Raw genomic sequence first — 21,464 nt, 5'->3', positions numbered from 1 at the left:
ATATATATATATATTACTCTGATTATTAGGGTGCAGATGTTTTGTCTTCCAGTCATTGTGAGCAGGTTTTCTCTGACCTACATTCGGTTGAATAATTGAACATCCCATAATGACAAAGTGCCTTTTAAACAAAGTATCATGTGTAAATGCAAAAGGAAATCTATGTTTCTTGACACAAAAATTACAATTTTGTCATCATTTACGCACCTTTGATCACAAAAGATGATATATTTTTTGAAGAATTTTCAGGTGATCATTTATTAACTGTAAAATCAAGCTACAAAAAGGAAGAAGAAATACTATAAAAGCCCATATGCTATTAAATATTAACATTAAAAATAGTTTGCGTTTATGTTTTTGTTGTTGTTGAGTATCATATTTGGCTTTTATGGCTCATATATTAGGAAAAAAACATCTCAGCTTTATTCAGAGGCCCAAACTGAGCAAACATATGCAATTTAGTATGAAATTCTGATGCTTATAATGTAAATCAATGAGATCTATATAACAGTATAGCAGATACTTCCATAAAATGCATATAAATATCAATATCTGCCAATAATATGTCTTAGCAAGATGATATTTAATGCTTATGTTTATGATCAAAGCTCTGTAGTTTTAAACCATATAATGCCGTTCAATTATGATTGAGAAACGAACAAATAAACCTTTAGATCATTTAGAGGCCTTTTGTGTATCAAATATGAAACCGTAGGGCAGGCTTTATTGGGTTGATAAGGGTTAATGGTTTTTAATGGTTGATAATGTAACATGTTTCATTTAAGTAAAAATTTTATTAATAAATCAAATATATGCACTTACATTTTTATTTTGTATATCATATTTCTTGAGAAATTACCCATAATCAGCCATGCAATTATTTCCCAAGTCCAATGATCATTTGTGTTAATATTCTTCAAGCCTTTTGTTGATACTCAATATATATATCTTGAATTTGATGTATTTACTTTTTGGTTGCGCCAAGTTTGATGTCGGTGACATCAAACACACCATTTGTTGTTGTGTCTCTTAAAGCTACAGTATGTAATTTCTTTTGGCGCTAGGAGTCGCTAACCTCTTAGAATAACATACTGATCATATTCTAACATTTCATCATGTTGAGCTATATAACATTGACTAGTTGTATGAACATTTGCTCACCTGTCTAATAAAGCTCATGTTAGAGCGGCGTCTCTGTCGAGTGGAAGTTAGTCGCGGACGCTAGCTCTCGGACGCTAGCTCTCGGCGTCTCGAAAACACCACGCTGATATTGATCCTCGGTTTAGTTCTCCTTTTGTCCCACAGTCTGCTTGCCATGGTCCATAATGTTTGAACGAAACAACAACTAGGCCTGTCGCGATAGTCGATAAATCGATTAATCGCACGATAAAAAAAAATGACCTCGATAATTTTTCTAGCCGCGATAATTTCATTTGCATACTTGTTTGTTATCCGCGACTGAATTACAACTCTCGTTTCCTTAGCGTAGGAGAAGTGAGCCCTCTTGTCAGTTGCATTGTCTTTTGTTTGGTGAGGCGGCGCTTATCAGTCACATGGACTTTGTGTGAGAAGCGGGAGTGCTTGAGGCGACTGCCGAGTAGAGCGAAAAGACGAGACGCAAGTTGTGACATGGAATTGGTTTCAAAGCCAAACGCGACAGCTGCAGTGTGGGAGCACTTCGGATTCAAACCGAATGACCGTGGTGAACCACTTAACCTGAGCGAGCCGGTATGTCGCATTTGTTGTAAAACAGTATCGACTAAAACCGCCAGTGTTGTGCATGAACGCGTTCATATTTTCGCCGAACGCTGAAGTGAACGAATCACTTTTCATACAATGAACGTGAACGAGAGATTTTTCGAGAGAACTCATCTGATTTTTTGTACATAGCATATTTGTTAGGATTTTAGTATCATAATGATTAGGCTAATAAATGCACGCACAATTATCCGTGAACTTGATTTGAACAAATGCCTTTCAACTTGTGTGTGCAAAATTCAGAATTAAATTAATGTGCAGAAATTTGTACAAATAGAGAGTAGGATATGTAGGCCTACTATACTATAGCCATTAAAAAAAGCGCGTTTCATATTTGTTAAAATATTATAATGTTATTTTTTTTTTCCATTTATGTTGATTTATGAAAAGTGAACAGCACGACCGAGTAAGATAGGATGCGCAATATGAGACATGGAGCGGGTCATGATTTTGACCGTTGAAGTTGTTATAGAAAGCCTTTCTTTAAAGTGAATTTCGTTTTGTTTAAATTGTATCTTAATTTTAATCAATTTTTCATCAACCAATTGCCTGTATTTAATGAATAGGCCGACGAAACAAATATAACGGAGGCGCCCGCGCGCTCACTTGCGCACGTGAACTAGAGCACATCCTAACTTAACGAAACTCAGTGTATGCCTCACACAGACATGACAAATACACCAAATACACAAAGCTTGAAATGTCTTTAAACGAAATAATTCAAAACGAAAAAAGAAAAAGGCTACTCTCTGATTATGTAATCCATTATTAGGCTTTATGTGCATTTCTCTCTATAAGCGCGTTCACACAGAGATGGCGATCGTCAACTTCATCTTTGCAGCCGAGTCGACACTTTTAGAGAAAACACTTGTTTATTAATAAAAATCAATACACGTGTCACCGGATTTACAGATGCACGCACACATATTATTTTGAAATAACGAGATATTGTGTTGAAATAACATTATTATTAATAATAGCCTACATCTTTGTTAAAAGAATTTAACAAATGAACGTGAACTAGTTCATTTAGCATTTAAAAAAAAAAAGAACTATGAACATGACTAGTTCATTATCATCTGTAAACTGAGATACTGAGAGTCCATTGCTTTTATTGTTTTTGGTTGTTTTGTTCATTGTTATTGTGGATATTGAAAATGTTTTCCATTTTCAGTGTTAAATAGTCTTTGGAAATAAACGTTTATTGAATTTTGAAAGGTGTATGTGCATTATTATGCCATTATCATTATTCTAGATGAAAATGGTCTCAGATCGACAATATTATCGTTTATCGCGATAATTTCTTGGACAATTTATCGTCCAGCAAAATTTGTTATCGTGACAGGCCTAACAACAACAGCGTGAGCGCCGCTAGACGTAACGCTATTGTCCACGTCTGTCGCCATGGTTACTATGGCAGAATGAGCGGAAACCATGGTAACGCGGATATTACATCATTGACAGGCGACAAGTGAACAAATTAAACCATTATTTTAAATTTGAATTTCTCTGAAATTAAAAATCTTTGGGATATTGTAAGTACACAACAGCAGGATATATATCACACTGTGCAAGTCATTTTTGGATTTTTTTATTACAAAAATCTTACATATTGTACCTTTAATGACATGTTTAAACGTGAAGTTTAAATGAGATTTGAGATCTGCTGTGGAGGGAATTTCAGGAAGTTCCTAACACAAAGCTATTAAATAACAGTTTGTTGAGCACTATATAGATATAGTTTATGAGATATATCTCCTTTTGTGTTTAAATGGGGAAAAAAGAGAGATTTGTCATGGGAGTGAGTTTTATTTTGAGGTGAACTGTTCCTTTAAATGGTCTATTGTTTAAAGGTGAATATTGCTCAGCACACATCAGCGTCAGAGGTATTTTGTTCACCTTTGACCTCTGTCGGTCACAAGACCTCTGTGTTCCTGCGCTCGGTCTGGATTTCTCTGCTAAATCTCTGAGCTTTAGAGTCCAGGAGCCGATCGGTTCCAGATCTCGGTTCGAGTCCCACAGCAGTCTCAGAAGTGAGCCGATTATAGACTGGAGATGTATGAATGTCATTGCATTAGAATTAGATATTAAAATATCAAATCAAGTCTGAATGCCATAATATGCTCTTAAAATTCAAGGTATCAGGGCCAAAAATGCTCCTTTTGTCTCATATTTATGTAATATGATTGGCCTATAGTTAAGTAATATCACACCAGTGCTGTTTTTGTCCTGAATAGCAGGATTGCAAATGTGATATTGATTCAATAAATAAGAAGTTTATATTGTATTATATTTTAGACACAATATTGTCTCTTTTTACTCAGTTTTGCCAACGATAATATTACCTATAAAGCCAGAGCAGAACTGTTGAGCGTCTTCGAGCCACACAGCGGTGCTTCACTTCTGAATGAATCCAAGGTTGGAGCCAATCAATCGGACGAACCAATGATTCATAGAGAGTCATTTACTTAATTCCTTAATGAATCAGCCGTTTGAACGAATCAATCGAGTGAACCAATGATTCATAAAAAGAGTAATTTACTTAATTTGTGAATGAATCAGCCGTTTGAACGAATCAATTGGGTGAACTAGTGATTCATAAAGAGTCATTTACTTAATTCCTGAATGAATCAGCCGTTTGAACGAATCAATTGAGTGAACCAGTGATTTATAAAGAGTCATTTATTTCATTCCGAATGAATCAGCCGTTTGAACGAATCAATTGGGTGAACCAATGATTCATAAAGAGTCATTTACTTCATTCCTGAATGAATTAGCCGTTTGATCAAATCAATTGAGTAAACAAATGATTCATAAAGAGTCATTAACTTAATTCCTGAATGAATCAGCCGTTTGAACGAATCAATCTAAAAATGAAAATTCTGTTTTACATTTTCTCGCCCTCATGTCGTTTCAAACCTGTATGACTTTCTTTCTTTTGCAGAACATAAAAGAAGATATTTTGAAGAATGTTGGTAATCAAACAGTTTTGGTCTGTAAATATAATGAAAAAAAAAGATGGCTGTTTTAGCCTAAAATTAAGTTCACTAAATTCTATGTTGAAACAAGTACTTTTTTTTTTAAAATGTATTTTGATGATTTTCTCATTTAACAAAAGAATGACTTTAAATTATCTTTTAAGGGTAATTTCTCAGCCAAATGTGATGTGCTATTAATTTGTGATCAGCACATCATGAAATTAATTAGATTAAAAAAACATTATCGTTTGACAGCCCTAATAAATATATATATGTGTGTGTGTATATATATATATATATATGTATATATGTTTATTTATATAATAATTAGATGCATAAGATATATTATTTTTATTGTTATTATATTAATAATATATTTCTAATTCAGACACATTCACATATTTGTAAGTGGGACTTAAGTGTTCAGATACTGTGCTAAAAATAAAAATAATAAAGCTCTAGGATGCCAGTCGCTATTATTTTGTGGGTAATATTGGTTATAATCTCTCTCTCTGTCTCTTGTGTTGCTGTTTGGGTTTGAGAAAACAATCGCTGTCATTTTCCTGTTTGTCTTATTATCTGTCTCTCTGTTGGAGTGTGTGGGTGGAATGACATTATAACTCAAACCACTAACTGCATCTATCAAACATGTCTTTTACCTCCACACACACACACACACACACACACACACACACACACACACACACACACACACACACACACACACACACACACACACACACTGGGAACTTACCATTGTTTTCCAACTCTCCATTTTGTTGTTCATAATATACTGAGCTAATGATACTTTCTATTTTTACATAATCACAGCACAAAACAGGGAAAGGTTTGTGTGAGGGTTAAGACATTTATTTTTAAACATTTTTTGTTTATATGCATTCATAAGCATTTTTGTAGATTTTTTTTTTTATACTTTTTTATTTATACTACACAAAGCTTTTTGTGTCTCCATTCGAAAAAGCTTAATTTGATGAGTTGTTCTGCAATGCTTCAAATTACAGTAATTTGCTATATTTACTTAGTAGTTAATTGTTTCATGTGTTTATTATAATTCACATTTTTCTTTTTATATTTACTTTTATTTAAAGGATTAGTTCACCTCAAAATTTAAATTTCCTGATAATTTACTCACCCCAATGCCTTTCTTTCTTCAGTGGAAAAGAAATGTAAGTTTTTTGAGGAAAACATTTCAGGATTTTTCTCAATATAATGGATTTCAATCGCAACCAACATGTTGAAGACCTTTCCAACGTGATGACGTAATACGTGGCAATTATGGTTAAACAATTATGGTTAAAAAATATATCAATTAGAATTTTTGTTAGAAAATGACCGATCGTTTCACTAGATTAGACCCTATTCCTCAGCTGGGGTCGCGCAGAGCCGTTTGAAGCTGCATTGATTTGGACTTCAACATGTTGGGTGCGGTTGAAGTCCATTGTGTGTAGAAAAATCCTGAAATGTTTTCCTCAAACTTAATTTATTTTCCACTGAAGAACGAAAGACATGAACATCTTGGATGGCATTGGGGTGAGTAAATTATCAGGAAATTTTCATTTTGAGGTGATCTAATCCTTTATGTGCTGTCAAATCAAATGCATGTTTTAAAATAATATACAATGTTTTATATATTTGGAAACAATTAGGATGAAAGTTATTTAATTTTAGCAGTCTTAATTTTAAGATGACATGTATCAATATCACAAGAAGCGAGACCAAAACATAATAATGCCTGGCCTCTGTGGGCCTTCTGTATATTTAAGTTATTATTTTTCTTCTCCCTTTTTCCATTTGTTTTTCGCAGATAAATTAGCAGTGCCATTTGAATCGAATTGCGAGGTATCAAAAGAGTCCCACCCCAGCACTTATAAATGTCACACTCTCTTAGACCATGTTTCGAGCACCTCTGTCTGATCACATGACCAGGAACCGCTGCTTGTACATGACAGCTAATAGCGCTAACTTGAATGAGGAATTCAGCCTCACTCCGCGGGTGTTTCTGAAAGGCTCGTAATGAATTGTGCGGACGAATGAGATCATGATTATAATAATGAGCTTGCTTACACGGTTTGATCCCCTTAGAGCTCGTTACACTGGAGACCCTGTTACCAACACAGAGCTGACGTACAGCGCTGGTGAGCTCCGTCACAGAGGGTCCTTCATACTGACTGTGGGGTGTTTCACTCCAATACACGCGCACTGTGTTCTGCTGCTCACAAACCGCTAGTGTTGCTAGTGATAGGGTGTTCTTAGTGATTGCAAAATCAACCACATCAAAAGAGCCAATCCTCAAGTGCTCAGAGGTTTTAAATGTGTTGCTATGCAGTTGCTATGGTGTTCTAGGTGGTTGCTAGGGCGTTGCTATGTAGCTTTTAACAATTTCAGAGTGTTCTGGGCGGTTGCAAGGTGACTTCATACCAGTTTAAGTCAAAAGAGCCCACCCCCCTTAAATTCTCAGAGGTTTTAAATGATGCAATGCAGTTGCTAGGGTGTTTTAGGTGGTTGCTAGGATGTTGCTAGGTAGCTTTTTACGATTTCTGGGTGGTTGCTAGGTGACTGCATACTAGTCCAAGTCAAAAGGGCCCACCCACAAGTTATCAGAGGTTTTAAATGTGTTGCTATGCAGTTGCTAGGGTGTTGCTTGGCGGTTTCTAATAATTCTGGATTGTTCTGGGGGGTTTCTAGGAGACCGCGTACTAGTCCAAGTCAAAAACTCAATGTTCAAGTTCTCAGAGGGTTTAAATGTGTTAATATGCAGTTGCTAGGGTGTTCTAGGTGGTTTCTAAGGTGTTGCTTGGTGGTTTCATAATGATTCTACATTGTTCTGGGTGGTTTCTAGGAGACTGCATATCAGTTCAAGTCAAAATAGCCCACCCTCAAGTTCTCAGAGGTTTTGAATGTGTTGCTATGCAGTTGCTAGGGTGTTTTAGGTGGTTGCTAAGACATTGCTAGGTAGCTTTTAATGATTTAATGGTGTTCTGGGTGGTTACTAGGTGACTGCATACTAGTCCAAGTAAAAAGGGCCCACCCTCAAGTTTTCAGAGGTTTTAAATGTGTTGCTAGGGTGTTCTAAATGGTTCCTAGGGCGTTACTAGGCGGTTTCTAAGGTTTATACAGTGTTCTGGGCGGCTGCTAGCTGATAGTCCAAGTCAAAAGGCCCACCCTCAAGTTCTCAGAGGTTTTAAATGTTTTGCTATGCGGTTTCTAGTGTGTTCTAGGTGGTTGCTAAGGCGTTGCTAGGCACTTTCTTATGATTCTTGGGTGTTCTGGGTGGTTTCTAGTTGACGAAATACTAGTTCAAGTTAAAAGAGCCCACCCTCAAGTTGTGAGAGGATTGAAGTGTGTTGCTATGCATTTGGTAGGATGTTCTAGGTGGTTACTAGGGTGTTGCTATGCGGTTTCAAAATTGTCTTTCAAATGAGTCGGGAACCATAGCTGATATTTCCAACAGCTTCATTTGACACACAAATAGAAATGAGAAGTTGAGAGCATTGCATTGTGGGAAACCGTAGCTCTATTTTATAGAGCCGAATGTACAGTATTATGTCAATACAGATTCCATGCATTCAGAATATTTTACATACTATATGTAAATAGTACGAGTAGTAAGCGATTCTCTGTTGTGTGTGAATCAGACTCTCCAGCATGTTTTGGTGATGATGATGTGATAATGAATACGTCTGCAGTGCAAACGCTGGTTGTTATCAGACTCCCTGCTGTATGCTTATTTATTTTTACGCACAGATGACAAAGTCTCATCAGCGCTAACGTCACGCGGCGTAAACAAACAGTGTGTTTGGCATCCAGCTTGACTCATATGTGCTGTCAGAATCCGATAAACGGACCAGAAGAGAAACTAGAAAGGATGCTTTATGCCTGTAGTAGTTTGTTGTTTTCTGGACCACATTGATTCGAGCTTTAAATAATTAAAGACACTGTTTCTCTCATGTTGTATTTATAGCAAAGCTGTGCTTCCTGTGAACAACCTGAATGACTCAACTGTCTCATTATTTATTTATTTATTTATTTGGTGAGATTTAGTTCATGGTTGTTTAGTCCATGATCAGCGAAACCACAATAGCAGTCTTATGATAGACGTTATTATTGAGTGTCAAACGTGGAGAGAGTTATACTCAAGTTTAAAGGTCAGCGGTTGAGATTTGTGGGATATTTTCATTGGATGACCAGAGGAAGATTAATAACTTATTTAATTTTTATGTCTTAAAGGTCTCTGGCAATGTTATTTAAATGTGTATTGAAATTGTATTATAATTGTATTAATATTTAGAATATATTTATTTTCCATACATTTTTGTTTAATTTATTTGTTTAATTTTTTTTTTTTCAGTTTTAGTTCATTTTAGTTTTTATTCATTTCCAGTTAATAATTTTAGTGCATCAAATTAAACTTATTTCAGTTTATTGCCAAGATAATATTTGTGATTTTCGTCACGTTTAAGTTTAACTAATATTGATTTTTTTTTATTTTATTTCAGCTTTATTTCAATTTATAATTTGTTTTAAATAGTTTTAGTTAATGATAATAACCCTGGTCTGTGAAATGTGGCATTAAGACTAGAATTTTTGCCTGTTTTATCGTTCACCAGGTGAAAATTTCAATATAAAAGTAGTTTATATTCCAAATCTACTGAAGTCATTCAATAGCTTTATGTGAAAAAAACAGACAGTTGCTAGAGTGGTCTAGGTGGTTTCTATGGTGTTGCTAAGCAGTTTCTAAGGTTCTGAGTGGTTGCTAGGTGATTGAATACCAGCCCAAAATAACCCACCCTCAAGTTCTCATAGATTTTAAATGTTGCTGTGCAGTTGCTAATGTGTTTTAGGTGGTTTCTAGGGTGTTGCTAGGCAGTTTCTAAGAATTTTAGGCTGTTCAGAGTGGCTGCTTGGTGATTGAATACTAGTCCAAGTCAAAAGAGCCCACCCCCAAGTTCTCAGATATTTTGTGATGCTGTGCAGTTGCTAGGGTGTTGCTAGGCAATTTCTAAGGATTATAGGCTGTTCAGAGTGGTTGCTAGGTGCTAAAAAATCAAGTCAAAAGAGCCCACCCTCAAGTTCTAAGAGGTCTTAAATGTGTTGCTGTGCAGTTGCTAGGGTGTTCTAGGTGGTTTATAGGGCGTTGCTAGGCGTTTTCAGGTGGTTGCTAGGTTATTTAATACTAGTACAAGTCAAGAAAGGCCACCCTCAAGTTCTCAGATATTTTAAATGTGATGCTGTGCAGTTGATAGGGTGTTGCTAGGCAGTTTCTACGGATTATAGGCTGTTCAGAGTGATTGATAGGTGATTAAAAATAGTCCAAGTCAAAAGAGCCCATCCTCAAGTTCTCAGAGGTTTTAAATTTGTTGCTCTGCAGTTGCTAGGGTGTTCTAGGTGGTTGCAAGGGCGTTGCTAGGTGTTTTTGGTGGTTGCTAGGGGACTGCATACTTAGTCCAAGTCAAAAGAGCACACCCTCAAGTTCTCAGAGGTTTTAAATGTGTTGCTCTGCAGTTGCTAGGGTGTTCTAGGTGGTTGCAAGGGCGTTGCTAGGCGTTTTTGGTGGTTGCTAGGTGACTGCATACTTAGTCCAAGTCAAAAGAGCACCTGAGTAATCTGTGCCGGTCTCATTGGCTCTCTCAGACAGGATGAGTGTATGAAACCGCACGAGTCTGCAGGTTTCGGTGACTCTCATGAATCACAGGTCTTGTTAAACCGAACGAATGAAGCGGTTTCTGATCTTTCACTGTGACTCAGAGAACTGAAGAGCCTGACACTCCCTCCTGTGTCTGAGCACGGCTGGCTGTCAGATTTATGAATTGAGTAAATTAGATGTCATTTCATCCTCTTTAGCGATGTTAGACAAATAAATAATCACTTGAACAAACATGAACATTGTCATTATTTACTCGCCCTCGTGACGTTCTAGAATTATATAACAAAGCTCTGCAGAACACAAAAGGAAAAGCTAAAGTTCGATTATGTTATCTTTCTTGTTGCACTTTTCCATTCAATTACAAAGAATGAATCATTGTTTGAATCAAATTGAGTCGGATCTTTTAAGTGAGTCGGTTGATTCGGTTCACAATGCAGTGATTCACCATCACACTGATCTGGTTCTTGAGTTCAGCGACCCGTCCGTGAAGTTTGTTCACTGGAGGAACGTAATCCGTGAATAACGACTTTTTCACGAAGTTTGGTTAGTCCTTCAATCTGAAATCTCAGTTTATTGGAGAAATATTTGATTTAAACTGCTTAATAATAAAAATTTTACGAGCAACCTAGCATCTTTGCAGCAAGTTTTTTTTTTTTTTTTTTACTTTATATCTGTTTTATTTATTTATTTATTTAAACTTTATTATATATTTTATTTACTTTTTATTATATATTTGTTATTATATTTCTATTCTTTTATTTAGTATTGTATTCATTTCTATTATTTTTATTTTATTTTTTATTTTTTTACTTTATATCTGTTTATTTATTTTATTTTATTTGTATTATATATTTAATTTTATTTAATTTTTATTAAATATTTGTTGTTATATTTCTATTCTTCTATTTAGTATTGTATTCATTTCTATTATTTTTATTTAATTTTTTTACTTTATATCGGTTTTATTTATTTATTGAATTTTTATTATATATTTTATTTAATTTTTATTATATTTGTTATTATATTTCTATTCTTTTATTTAGTATTGTATTCATTTCTATTATTTTTTATTTTATTTTTTATTTTTTTACTTTATATCTGTTTTATTTATTTAATTTAATTTGTATTATATATTTTATTTTTATTATATATTTTTATTATATTTCTATTCTTTTATTTAGTATTGTATTCATTTCTATTTTTTTTTAACTTTATATCTGTTTTATTTATTTAATTTGTATTATATATTTTATTTATTTTAATTTTTATTATATATTTGTTATTATATTTCTATTATTTTATTTAGTATTGTATAAATTTCTATTATTTTGATAAAAAACATTTTTTAATTTGCTATACCGGTAAATAGTCTTTCTTGCATTGTGACAGAATTGCTCAAGTTCTCCGGCTTGCGTGTTTTCTGCCGTGTCACTTGATAAGAGGAAGGCGCCTGAAGGAAACGGCATGGGAACGGGTTCCGCATCACTTCCTGTTGCTCAGCTGGGGAAAGTCAGCACATTTTATGAGGTCACTGTGACTATAAATAGCTGGGAGGAAAAATGCCTGCAAACCAAGTGTTCAGAAACTGCTGCACAAAGGGTGTCACTGTCACTCTCGATTTGTGTGTGTGTGTGTGTGTGTGTGTGTGTGTGTGTGTTCAAGCGCCATAAGAGGACTGTAGTCTGCAGTCGTTGGTAATCCTCTGGTAGTGGCATCACATTCATGCCATCTGCCGTTGTGTGTGTGTGTGTCTGTGTGTGTGTCGTCTCGAAGTATTTGAGAAGTGGCTTGTGTGATTTTTTTGTTTTTTTTTGCAGGTTTAAAGTCATCATAAATGCAAAATTTACAATGCTAATTTTTTTCCCGATGGAATATTGCAGTGTTTATTACGGTATAAATTATTTATGGGTGCACATCATTATTGGTTTAATAATCTTAAATCAGAATAAGTTCCTCTCGCAGCGTCTCTTCTCTTCTCTGAGGATGTGGGCGGAGCTATAATCTGTCACTCACATGAGATCAGCCAATAGCAAACCACAACCATCCAATCAAATCCTCACAGACAAAATCAAGCCCCGCCCAATAAAAATTTTGAGCATATAATTCTATATAAAAGGTATATTTTAATATTTTTTAAAATTTTGTACAAATATTACGTGTGTATATATATATAATATTTTAACAAAATGTGAAAATTGTAAAATTTTGTAAAAATATAATGTGTGTGTATATATATATATATATATATATATATATATATATATATATATATATATATATATATATATATATATATATATATATGCGTAATATTTCAAAATTGTATGTGTGTATATATATAATATTTTAACAAAATGTGAAAATTTTTACATTTTTGTAAAAATATAATGTGTGTGTATATATATATATATATATATTTATGCGTAACATTTCAAAATTGTATATATATATATATATATATACACACATACAATTTTGAAATATTATGCATATATATATATATATATATACACACACACACACATACAATTTTTAAATATTATATATATATATACACATACAATTTTGAAATATTATGCATATATATATATATACACACACACACAATTTTGAAATATTATGCATATATATATATAAACACAATTTTGAAATATTATGCATATATATATATACACACACACATCATTTTGAAATATTATGCATATATATATACTAGGGGTGTGCGATATTACGATTTTTGATCGTGGACGATTAAAATGTCTCCACGATCTGCTTTTGAAGAAATATCGTAGGATCGTGCATTTTATCAGTTTGCATTTCTGGCGCCTCCGTCTCAACATACTGTACAGCGCGACGTATATTCACATAAAATGCAGAGGAACGGGACACTGTAGTTCATAAAAATGTATTATTTGCATGTGCTTTAAAGCCTTGCCGGTTAAACATGTCATTTGCTGCTGATGCGCTGTTCTAACGAGCGCTTTTCTGAGCGCAATAACGTTACACCCGACGACGCGCACATGCACTAAAAGCCTGTCTAACAGCGCCTGTTACTGGACTAAGTTATCTTTCGAGTCTTGTTGCTCTAATACTGTCAAATACACACAAGGTTTACATAAACAAAGTTGGTTATGTCTAAAGTGAAAGAACAGTAGAAAAAATTAAGAAAAAATCTGCTTGTCAAATGCGTGTATATTAGACTCGTTGCGCGCAGATCTTAAAGTGACAGTAGCCCTAATAGTAAACTTGCATCCGCTTGTCCTTAAAGGGACAGTTACCCAAAAATAAAAATTATGTCATTATTTACTCACTCTCTAATGTTGTTCCAAACCTGTATTAATTTATTTATTGTGCTGAACACAAAAGAAGATATTTTGAGGAGTGTGGCTAACCGGGCGGTTGCTGGTCCCCATTAATTACCATAGTAGGAAAAAACTATTATTAAGTCACTGGGGTACATCAACTGTTTGGTTACCTACATTCCTCCAAATAACTTTTATTTTCAACAGAAGAGGGAGACTTATTCGGGTTTAAAGCGGCTTGAGAGAATTAAAATTTTTGGGAGAACTATCCCTGTTAATAAAACAACAAAATACAAAGAGCATCTCACTCACTCTCAGAGGTGGGTAGAGTATCCAAAAACTGTACTCAAGTAAAAGTACAAGTACTTCTAGAAATATTTACTCAAAGTAAAAGTAAAAGTAACAATCTTAATAGTTACTTGAGTAAGAGTAAAAAAGTATCCAATGAGAAAACTACTCAAGTAGTTAGTTACTAGTTACTTCGGATCATAGGCCGATATATATGATATATATATAAAACATGATATTATTTAGATATTTTTTATTTAAATGACTATTATTATCATAATTAGTATCCAATGAGAAAAGTATCCAATGAGAAAACTACTCAAGTAGTTATTTACTAGTTACTTCGGATCATAGGCCGATATGATATATATATAAAACATGATATTATTTAGATATTTTTTATTTAAATGACTATTATTATCATAATTAGTATCCAATGAGAAAAGTATCCAATGAGAAAACTACTCAAGTAGCTATAGTTAGTTACTTCGGATCATAGGCCTATATGATATATATATAAAACATGATATTATTTAGATATTTTTTATTTAAATGACTATTATTATCATAATTAGATAGGCTATCTTTGCCACAAAAACAGAAGAGACAAGCATTATTTCTGCCATCTGTAGCCCGAAAATCATTGCCTGTCCTTTGGTTTGTATAATAGTAACTTATACAACTACAGTTGGATTATTAGACAATGTCGAAATATAGTGAATCTGCAGAGTTTTGCATTTAAAGGCATGTAAAGGGAAACATTGACACAGAGAAGAAAGAGTTAAAACTCTTCACATGTGCTCGCGCTGACCGCTACTGAACATCTGAACACAAACGACGATCAAACGCACATCGACGGATCTTCTTCTGTCTGTTCTCCAAAATGTAATCAAATGTATATTTCTGCAAGCATGTTTAAACTGGTCAACAGTGTCTAAGGCAGGCAAAGGCATTCGTTTTCAAGTTGAGTTGGCACGCGACTGCGCAATACACACACATTACCGCGGGATGGCGGGTGTTCATTTCATATGTGGACAATGGTAGCTTATTTATTGTATAAAGTAATGTATATGTCCAAAAAAAACGGGGAATGTCATACTTTGAAGTAGTGCTATCATATCGTAATAATCTGTTTGGTTGTATAATGTATTACCTGAATGAAATTAAATCGAATATCGTCCTGTGGAACGATATTCGTTCCACAGGATATATCGTCCTCAGCATACGAAGATAATAGAGATCTTCATCGCTGGCAAAAATTATGCATTTGCAGATTTGCGTTCACTTGACTGTACTGTAGGTCCACAGCCACTTCATCCAACGCTCTTGATGTTCTTAAATCTTCCTGTTACGACTCCGAGTCGAGTGTGAATTGAAAGCGCTTCAGACGATTCAGTGCGTGCAGGAAACTGAACAGATCATACAAACTGATTCGCGAACCGATTTAGACTGATCTGCCCACTTGTTTGATGAAGTCTTTGAACAGAATCGACTCAAAAGAGTGATTCATTTGTGAATTGAGCATCGCTCATGCCCAGAAAAAAGATACTGCGCGCTTGGAATAAACTACGCATTTAACAACACGTATTGCATTAAAATAAAGTAACGAGAGGAACATCGCTCAACGTAACGAAGTAAAAGTACCGTTTTTTTATTAGAAATGTACTCGCGTAAAAGTAAAAAGTACCCACATTTAAATCTACTCTTAAAAGTACAATTTTTCCCAAAAAATACTCAAGTAAATGTAACGAAGTAAATGTACTTCGTTACTACCCACCTCTGCTCACTCTTGACTGAGAACATTAATAGTAGCTTTAATAAGAATCAATGTAAAATTTATACAGTGAAGTCGATGTTGTGTTTTATTTTCATATTTGTTCATTTAATTACTTTCTTCAATGCTGTTAAATACACCTGTAGCTAAAAAAAATAGAGCACTGTTTATTTAATTTGTATATTAAGTTGTGTATGTGTATCTTTGTTCTTAATTTTTAATAACAAAGAAAATGACAAAGATTTTTTTATCTTCGCCACTTTGGCCTAAATATCTGCCATTCTTTTTTATTTTATATGTTGTTACCTAAGGCTTTGTTTTTAAAATAGGGACATTAGTTTGGCTGTGATGCTCAGTCACTTGCAAAATAGTAAAACCAACATGAAAAGGAATCGTGATAAAATCGTGAATCGTGATTTTCCTGAAAAAAATCGTGATATCATATTTTTGCCATATCGCCCACCCCTAATATATAAACACACACAATTTTGAAATATTATGCATATATATATATACACACACAATTTTGAAATATTATGCATATATATATACACACAATTTTGAAATATTATGCATATATATATATATATATATATATACACACACACATCATTTTGAAATATTATGCATATATATATATATATATATACACACACGTAAAAAAAATTCATTCATTGTAGTCCATTCATTCTGACTGAAATACAATTTTACTCTATACAAATATTTTACTTGATAAGGATGATGGCAATTAGCAAAATGATGAGCATTTGTCTGAAAAATCATTATGATTTTGAATATGTTTGTGAAGTGAAGCCAGGATTGCTATATACACCAGTAACACCCGCCTCTGTGTGCAGTGTTCGACTACAGCTACCGGGACTATATTCTGTCGTGGTACGTGCCGCTGAGCCGAGACGAGGGCCAGCTCTACCAGATGCTGTCGGAGGACTTCTGGGAAATGACCAAACAGCTGCGCGTGCGTCTGTCCGAGGTGGACGTGGTCAACCTGGTGTGCAACGACACGGTCAAGACCCTCCACACACACTTCTGCGACCTCAAAGCTGCCAACACACGGTGAGACACACAACACACCAGACTGACCAGCAACATCTTTACAGAATGTTCATTATCATATCAATGCAGATTCTGTTCGCTGGTGTGTTCTCTGCATGCATTATTATCTATTGCTAATCTCAAAATGACTAAACATATTGATTATGATTTGACTTTTCTAACTGTAGTGAGTGTGTAATGTTGCTGTTTGATCATAAACAACATCTACAAAGTTACAACACTCAAAGTTCAGAGCAAAGGGAGATATTTGCTTTTACAGAAATCACTTTTTAAGAACTACAACAAACGGCTGGTAGAGACTACACGACATTAGTGACATCACCAACCCTAGAATTTGCATAAGCCCCGCCCCCTGAACACGATTTTGTCTGACTCCGGTTTGCACATATAAGGTTAAACGTTTTTGAAATGTTCAGTGTGTGTGTGTGTGTGTGTGACCCCTTGTTTTACACAAAACATCACACACACTTACACACTTGCCTGCATTATTCCATTACACACATTCTTACACACTCTTTCTCTCTCAGTGTGTGTGTGTGTGTGTGTGTGTGTCTCTGTGTGTGATGGCTGTAGATGCAGTATTGAGCATATCTGCCCACCGTGTGTGTGTGTGTGTTTGTGTGTGTGTGTGTGTGTGTGTGTGAGAGATTGTGTGTGTGATGGCTGTAGATGCAGTATTGAGCATATCTGCCCACCGTGTGTGTGTCTCTCTCTGTGTGTGTGTGTGTGTGTTTGTGTGTGTGTGTGTGTGTGTGAGAGATTGTGTGTGTGATGGCTGTAGATGCAGTATTGAGCATATCTGCCCACTGTGTGTGTGTGTGTGTGTGTGTATGTAAGATTGTGTGTGTGTGTGTGTGTGTGTGTGTGTGTGTGTGTGTGTGAGAGATTGTGTGTGTGATGGCTGTAGATGCAGTATTGAGCATATCTGCCCACTGTGTGTGTGTGTGTGTGTCTCTCTCTGTGTGTGTGTGTGTGTGTGTGTCTCTGTGTGTGATGGCTATAGATGCAGTATTGAGCATATCTGCCCACCGTGTGTGTGTGTGTAAGATTGTGTGTGTGTGTGATGGCTGTAGATGCAGTATTGAGCAAATCTGCCCGCCGTGTGTGTGTGTGTGTGTGAGTGAGTGATGTGGATGCAGTAATGAGCATATCTGTGTGTGTGTGTGTGTGTGTGTGTGTGTGTGTGTGTGTGCGCGCGCGTGTAAGAGTGTTTGTGTGTGTGTGTGTGCGCGCGCGTGTAAGAGTGTTTGTGTGTGTGTGTGTGTGTGTGAGTGAGTGATGTAGATGCAGTAATGAGCATATCTGTGTGCGTGTGTGTGTGTGTGCGTGTGTAAGAGTGTGTGTGTGTGTGTCAGCGATCGATCTGCACAGCTCATTAGCTGAGTGGACACACGTCTTCTGTTGCCTCTTTCTTCCTCTCATCTGTCTTCACCTGTCTCTCTATTCCTCTAATATCTCATGCATGATCTCACCTTCTGATGTGATCTCTTACTTTTTCTACATTTTAAATGCTTTATTGGTGTGATTGAATATTGTATCACTAAATAAATTAAACAAGTAAGATATTATTTTCTTTCTCTTGCAGTTTAATTTTTTCAGAGTGCTTTATTGGCATGATTATTTTGCACATTGCCAAAGAAGAAGAAAAAAAATAGTATAAAATTAAAATAACACAAAACCTATAATATAGAATATATTGAAAATCTATTTAGAATGAAAAATAAAATAAACTAAATAATAATTAAACTTTTTTGCTATTTAAATTTTTCCAGAGTGATTTATTGGCTTGATTGTTTTGCATATTGCTGAAGGAATTTTATTTATTATATATATATATATATATATATATATATATATATATATATATATATATATATATATATAAAAAAAAAATTTTAAACCAATAATATAATTTAATATATACCGGTAATTAGGTTTAAAAAAAGTTATACATTTTTTGCTTGTTTGGCATGATTGTTTTTCATATAGATACAGAAGAAAAATAAAGAAAATTAAAATATCATATCATACCATATAATAATATATCGTACATCATATTGTATATTATCTCATATTATCTCATATCATATCGTTTATCAAATCTATCATATCTCATATCATATATAATTTCATATATATCATATAGATATGAATTACTGCTCCATTGTCATGATTGTTTTAATGTAACTGTGTGTGTGTGTGTGTGTGTCCAGGCTGGAGGAAGATCCCCGTGCGTTCCCGCTGCACGCGTGTCTGAGGAGTCCTGACGAGGAGTTGTGTTTCCTGCGCTGTTGTGCTCGTCTGCTAATGCTACGCCTGCTCCCCGTACGCGACGCCCGGTCCCGCAGCCTGCGCCTCCTGCTGGTGGAGGTCGTCGCTACTAAAGGTGACCTGGATCTCTGCTCATTCTGTGCTTGTCAGAAGAGATGCAGCATGTGACCGTTCTCAGCCGATACCGATAGCCGATTATTCAGAATTATAAAACGTTTAGTTCCAGTCCTTGACTCTGATTGGCCAATAGCTGAGTTTTATTCACGATGAAACACGGCTGTGACCGCTTCACCCAACGGTTCTGTGCATCACTACACAACACCCCTAGCAACCGCTCTTAGCAACATAAACACATGTTTGTTCTCAGTGATATTGTTCATTGAAGCTTATAGAGTATTGTGAGAGATCGAGTAAGCGAGTGAACTGCATTTACAGTATATATAGCATCTCCTTCAGCTCAGTCCTGTATTCAGGATAAAACATCCGTTTGAATGTCCGAATGCTGAGAAATCTTGTCCTTTTAACATTTTTAAGGGGTTTTCTGTGTCCTGACACGCTAGTCATTTGACAGTTGCGTCTTTTCATCTCTGTGTTCACAACAAGTTTCAGTCTTTTCAATATAAATATAAAAGTCTTCTCTACTGACCGACTCACTCATAAACACAGTGTTTGCCGCCATCTAATGGAGAAATAATGTGTGTAACTTCTGTTGCTGTTCACGGTCAGGGACTATTTTTTCCAGCGGAAGGAAGGCTTTTAGTGATTTTACTTCATGAAAGTGGCATTGCTGCATATTTTTTGGCTTTAATATTTGTATTGTGTGGTAACCGTTATAAAACAATAATGTACTCAAGGTTAGTGCTGTATATAATGTTTAGTATAGGTACAAACTACAGATCTGGCAACCCCGGCTTGAACTACGGGTGATTCATAGAGATAAATAATGCCTGCGTTCATGTAGTTTTTAACTGTTAATGCGTCATTGTCGCGAAATTCAATACGAGATGTTTTGATTGACAGGATATAATCGGCACTGATCATTGGCTGTTTTTAAACAATGTGATAGTGAAAATAGCTTTTATTGGCCGATGCATCGGTGCATCTCCACTTGTCAGTACAACGTGACCTCGGATTCTTGGGTAGAAGTCATTTAGAATTTGCATTAAAATCTTCAAAACATCATATATTGGCGCTTTTCCACTGCATGGTACGGCTCGGTTCGGCTCGGTACGGTTCGACTCGGTGCGGAACGGTTCGGCTCGCTTCGCTTTTCCACTGCGTGGTACGACTCGACTCGGTACGGCACGGTTCGGTTCGCTTTGGCTCGGTTGCTTTTCCACTGCAGTTAGTACCGCTTCAAAGTGGGTGGGACTGATCGTTAATAGTTGCCGCCTCTACTGGCTCGGTAGTCACTTTAGTTTTTTTAATTTGTCCCTACACTGTTTGTAGGTCCGGTGGTAGCCGTGTGTGGCTAAGAGCTGTGCTACTTCCGCTCCTCGGCAACCAACGAGAGGAACGTCTGCACCTCGTCCACTGACCACGATTCAGCCATTTCTTGTTTGATATTTTTGTTAACTTCTTTTGTCAAGTAAATACTCTAAAAACAGGTGCTACCGCGTTGGCTGTTGTCTGGCTATTTAAATCTAGCGGGTTTAGTGTCTCGTATCGCAAATACAATGACGCTGAAGTGACGATTCTGTCTGACCAATCAGGGATCTGCAGTGTTTTCACGTCACATTTAGTATCGGTACGGTACGCTTGGAACCTCAACAGAGGTGGTACCATTTAAAGCGAGCCGAAGCGAGCCGTGCCGTACCGTACCATGCAGTGGAAAAGCGCCAATTTGTGACCCTGAACCACAAAACCAGTCACATGGGTCAATTTTTTTAAATTGAGATGTATACATCATCTGAAAGCTGAGTAAATAATCTCTCCATTGATGTGTGGTTTGTTAGGATAGGACAATATTTGGTCGAGACACAACTATTGTAAATCTGGAATCTGAGGAGCAAAAAAATGTAAACATTGAGAAAATCTCCTTTAAAGTTGTGCATTTATGTTCACGATTGTGCTGCATTCACTCACAAAAATACATGTTTTATATATTTACGGTAGGACATTTACTAAATATCTTCATGGAACATGATCTTAATATCCTCATGATTTTTGGCATAAAAGAAAAATGGATCATTTTGACCCATACAATGTATAGTTGCTATTGCCACAGATATACCCGTGCAGCTCCAGACTGGGTTTCATTTATAATCAATGAATGCAAGACGCATCTGCCATTTAACATCCTGTGTGCCGTTAGCTCTCATTGTTTTATGACACAAGTTTATTACATTTACATT

The 21,464-nt window shown here is 35.5% G+C and overlaps 1 protein-coding gene across 1 annotated transcript in view; it reads left to right on the top strand.

The window, feature by feature from the left end:
- The window catches only part of snx25 (sorting nexin 25), an 83,659-nt gene that overhangs the window by 6,486 nt on the left and 55,709 nt on the right, over positions 1–21,464 (top strand). Inside the window, 2 exon segments of the mRNA XM_079629892.1 lie at positions 16,623–16,839; positions 19,053–19,225. Coding sequence (XP_079486018.1) covers positions 16,623–16,839; positions 19,053–19,225 — 390 coding nt within the window.

The sequence above is a fragment of the Phoxinus phoxinus genome (assembly GCF_949152265.1).
Source record: "Phoxinus phoxinus genome assembly, chromosome: 12".
Lineage (NCBI taxonomy): Eukaryota > Metazoa > Chordata > Actinopteri > Cypriniformes > Leuciscidae > Phoxinus > Phoxinus phoxinus.
The sequence above is the reverse complement of the archived record's forward strand: the minus strand, read 5'-3'. Positions and strand labels throughout refer to the sequence as shown.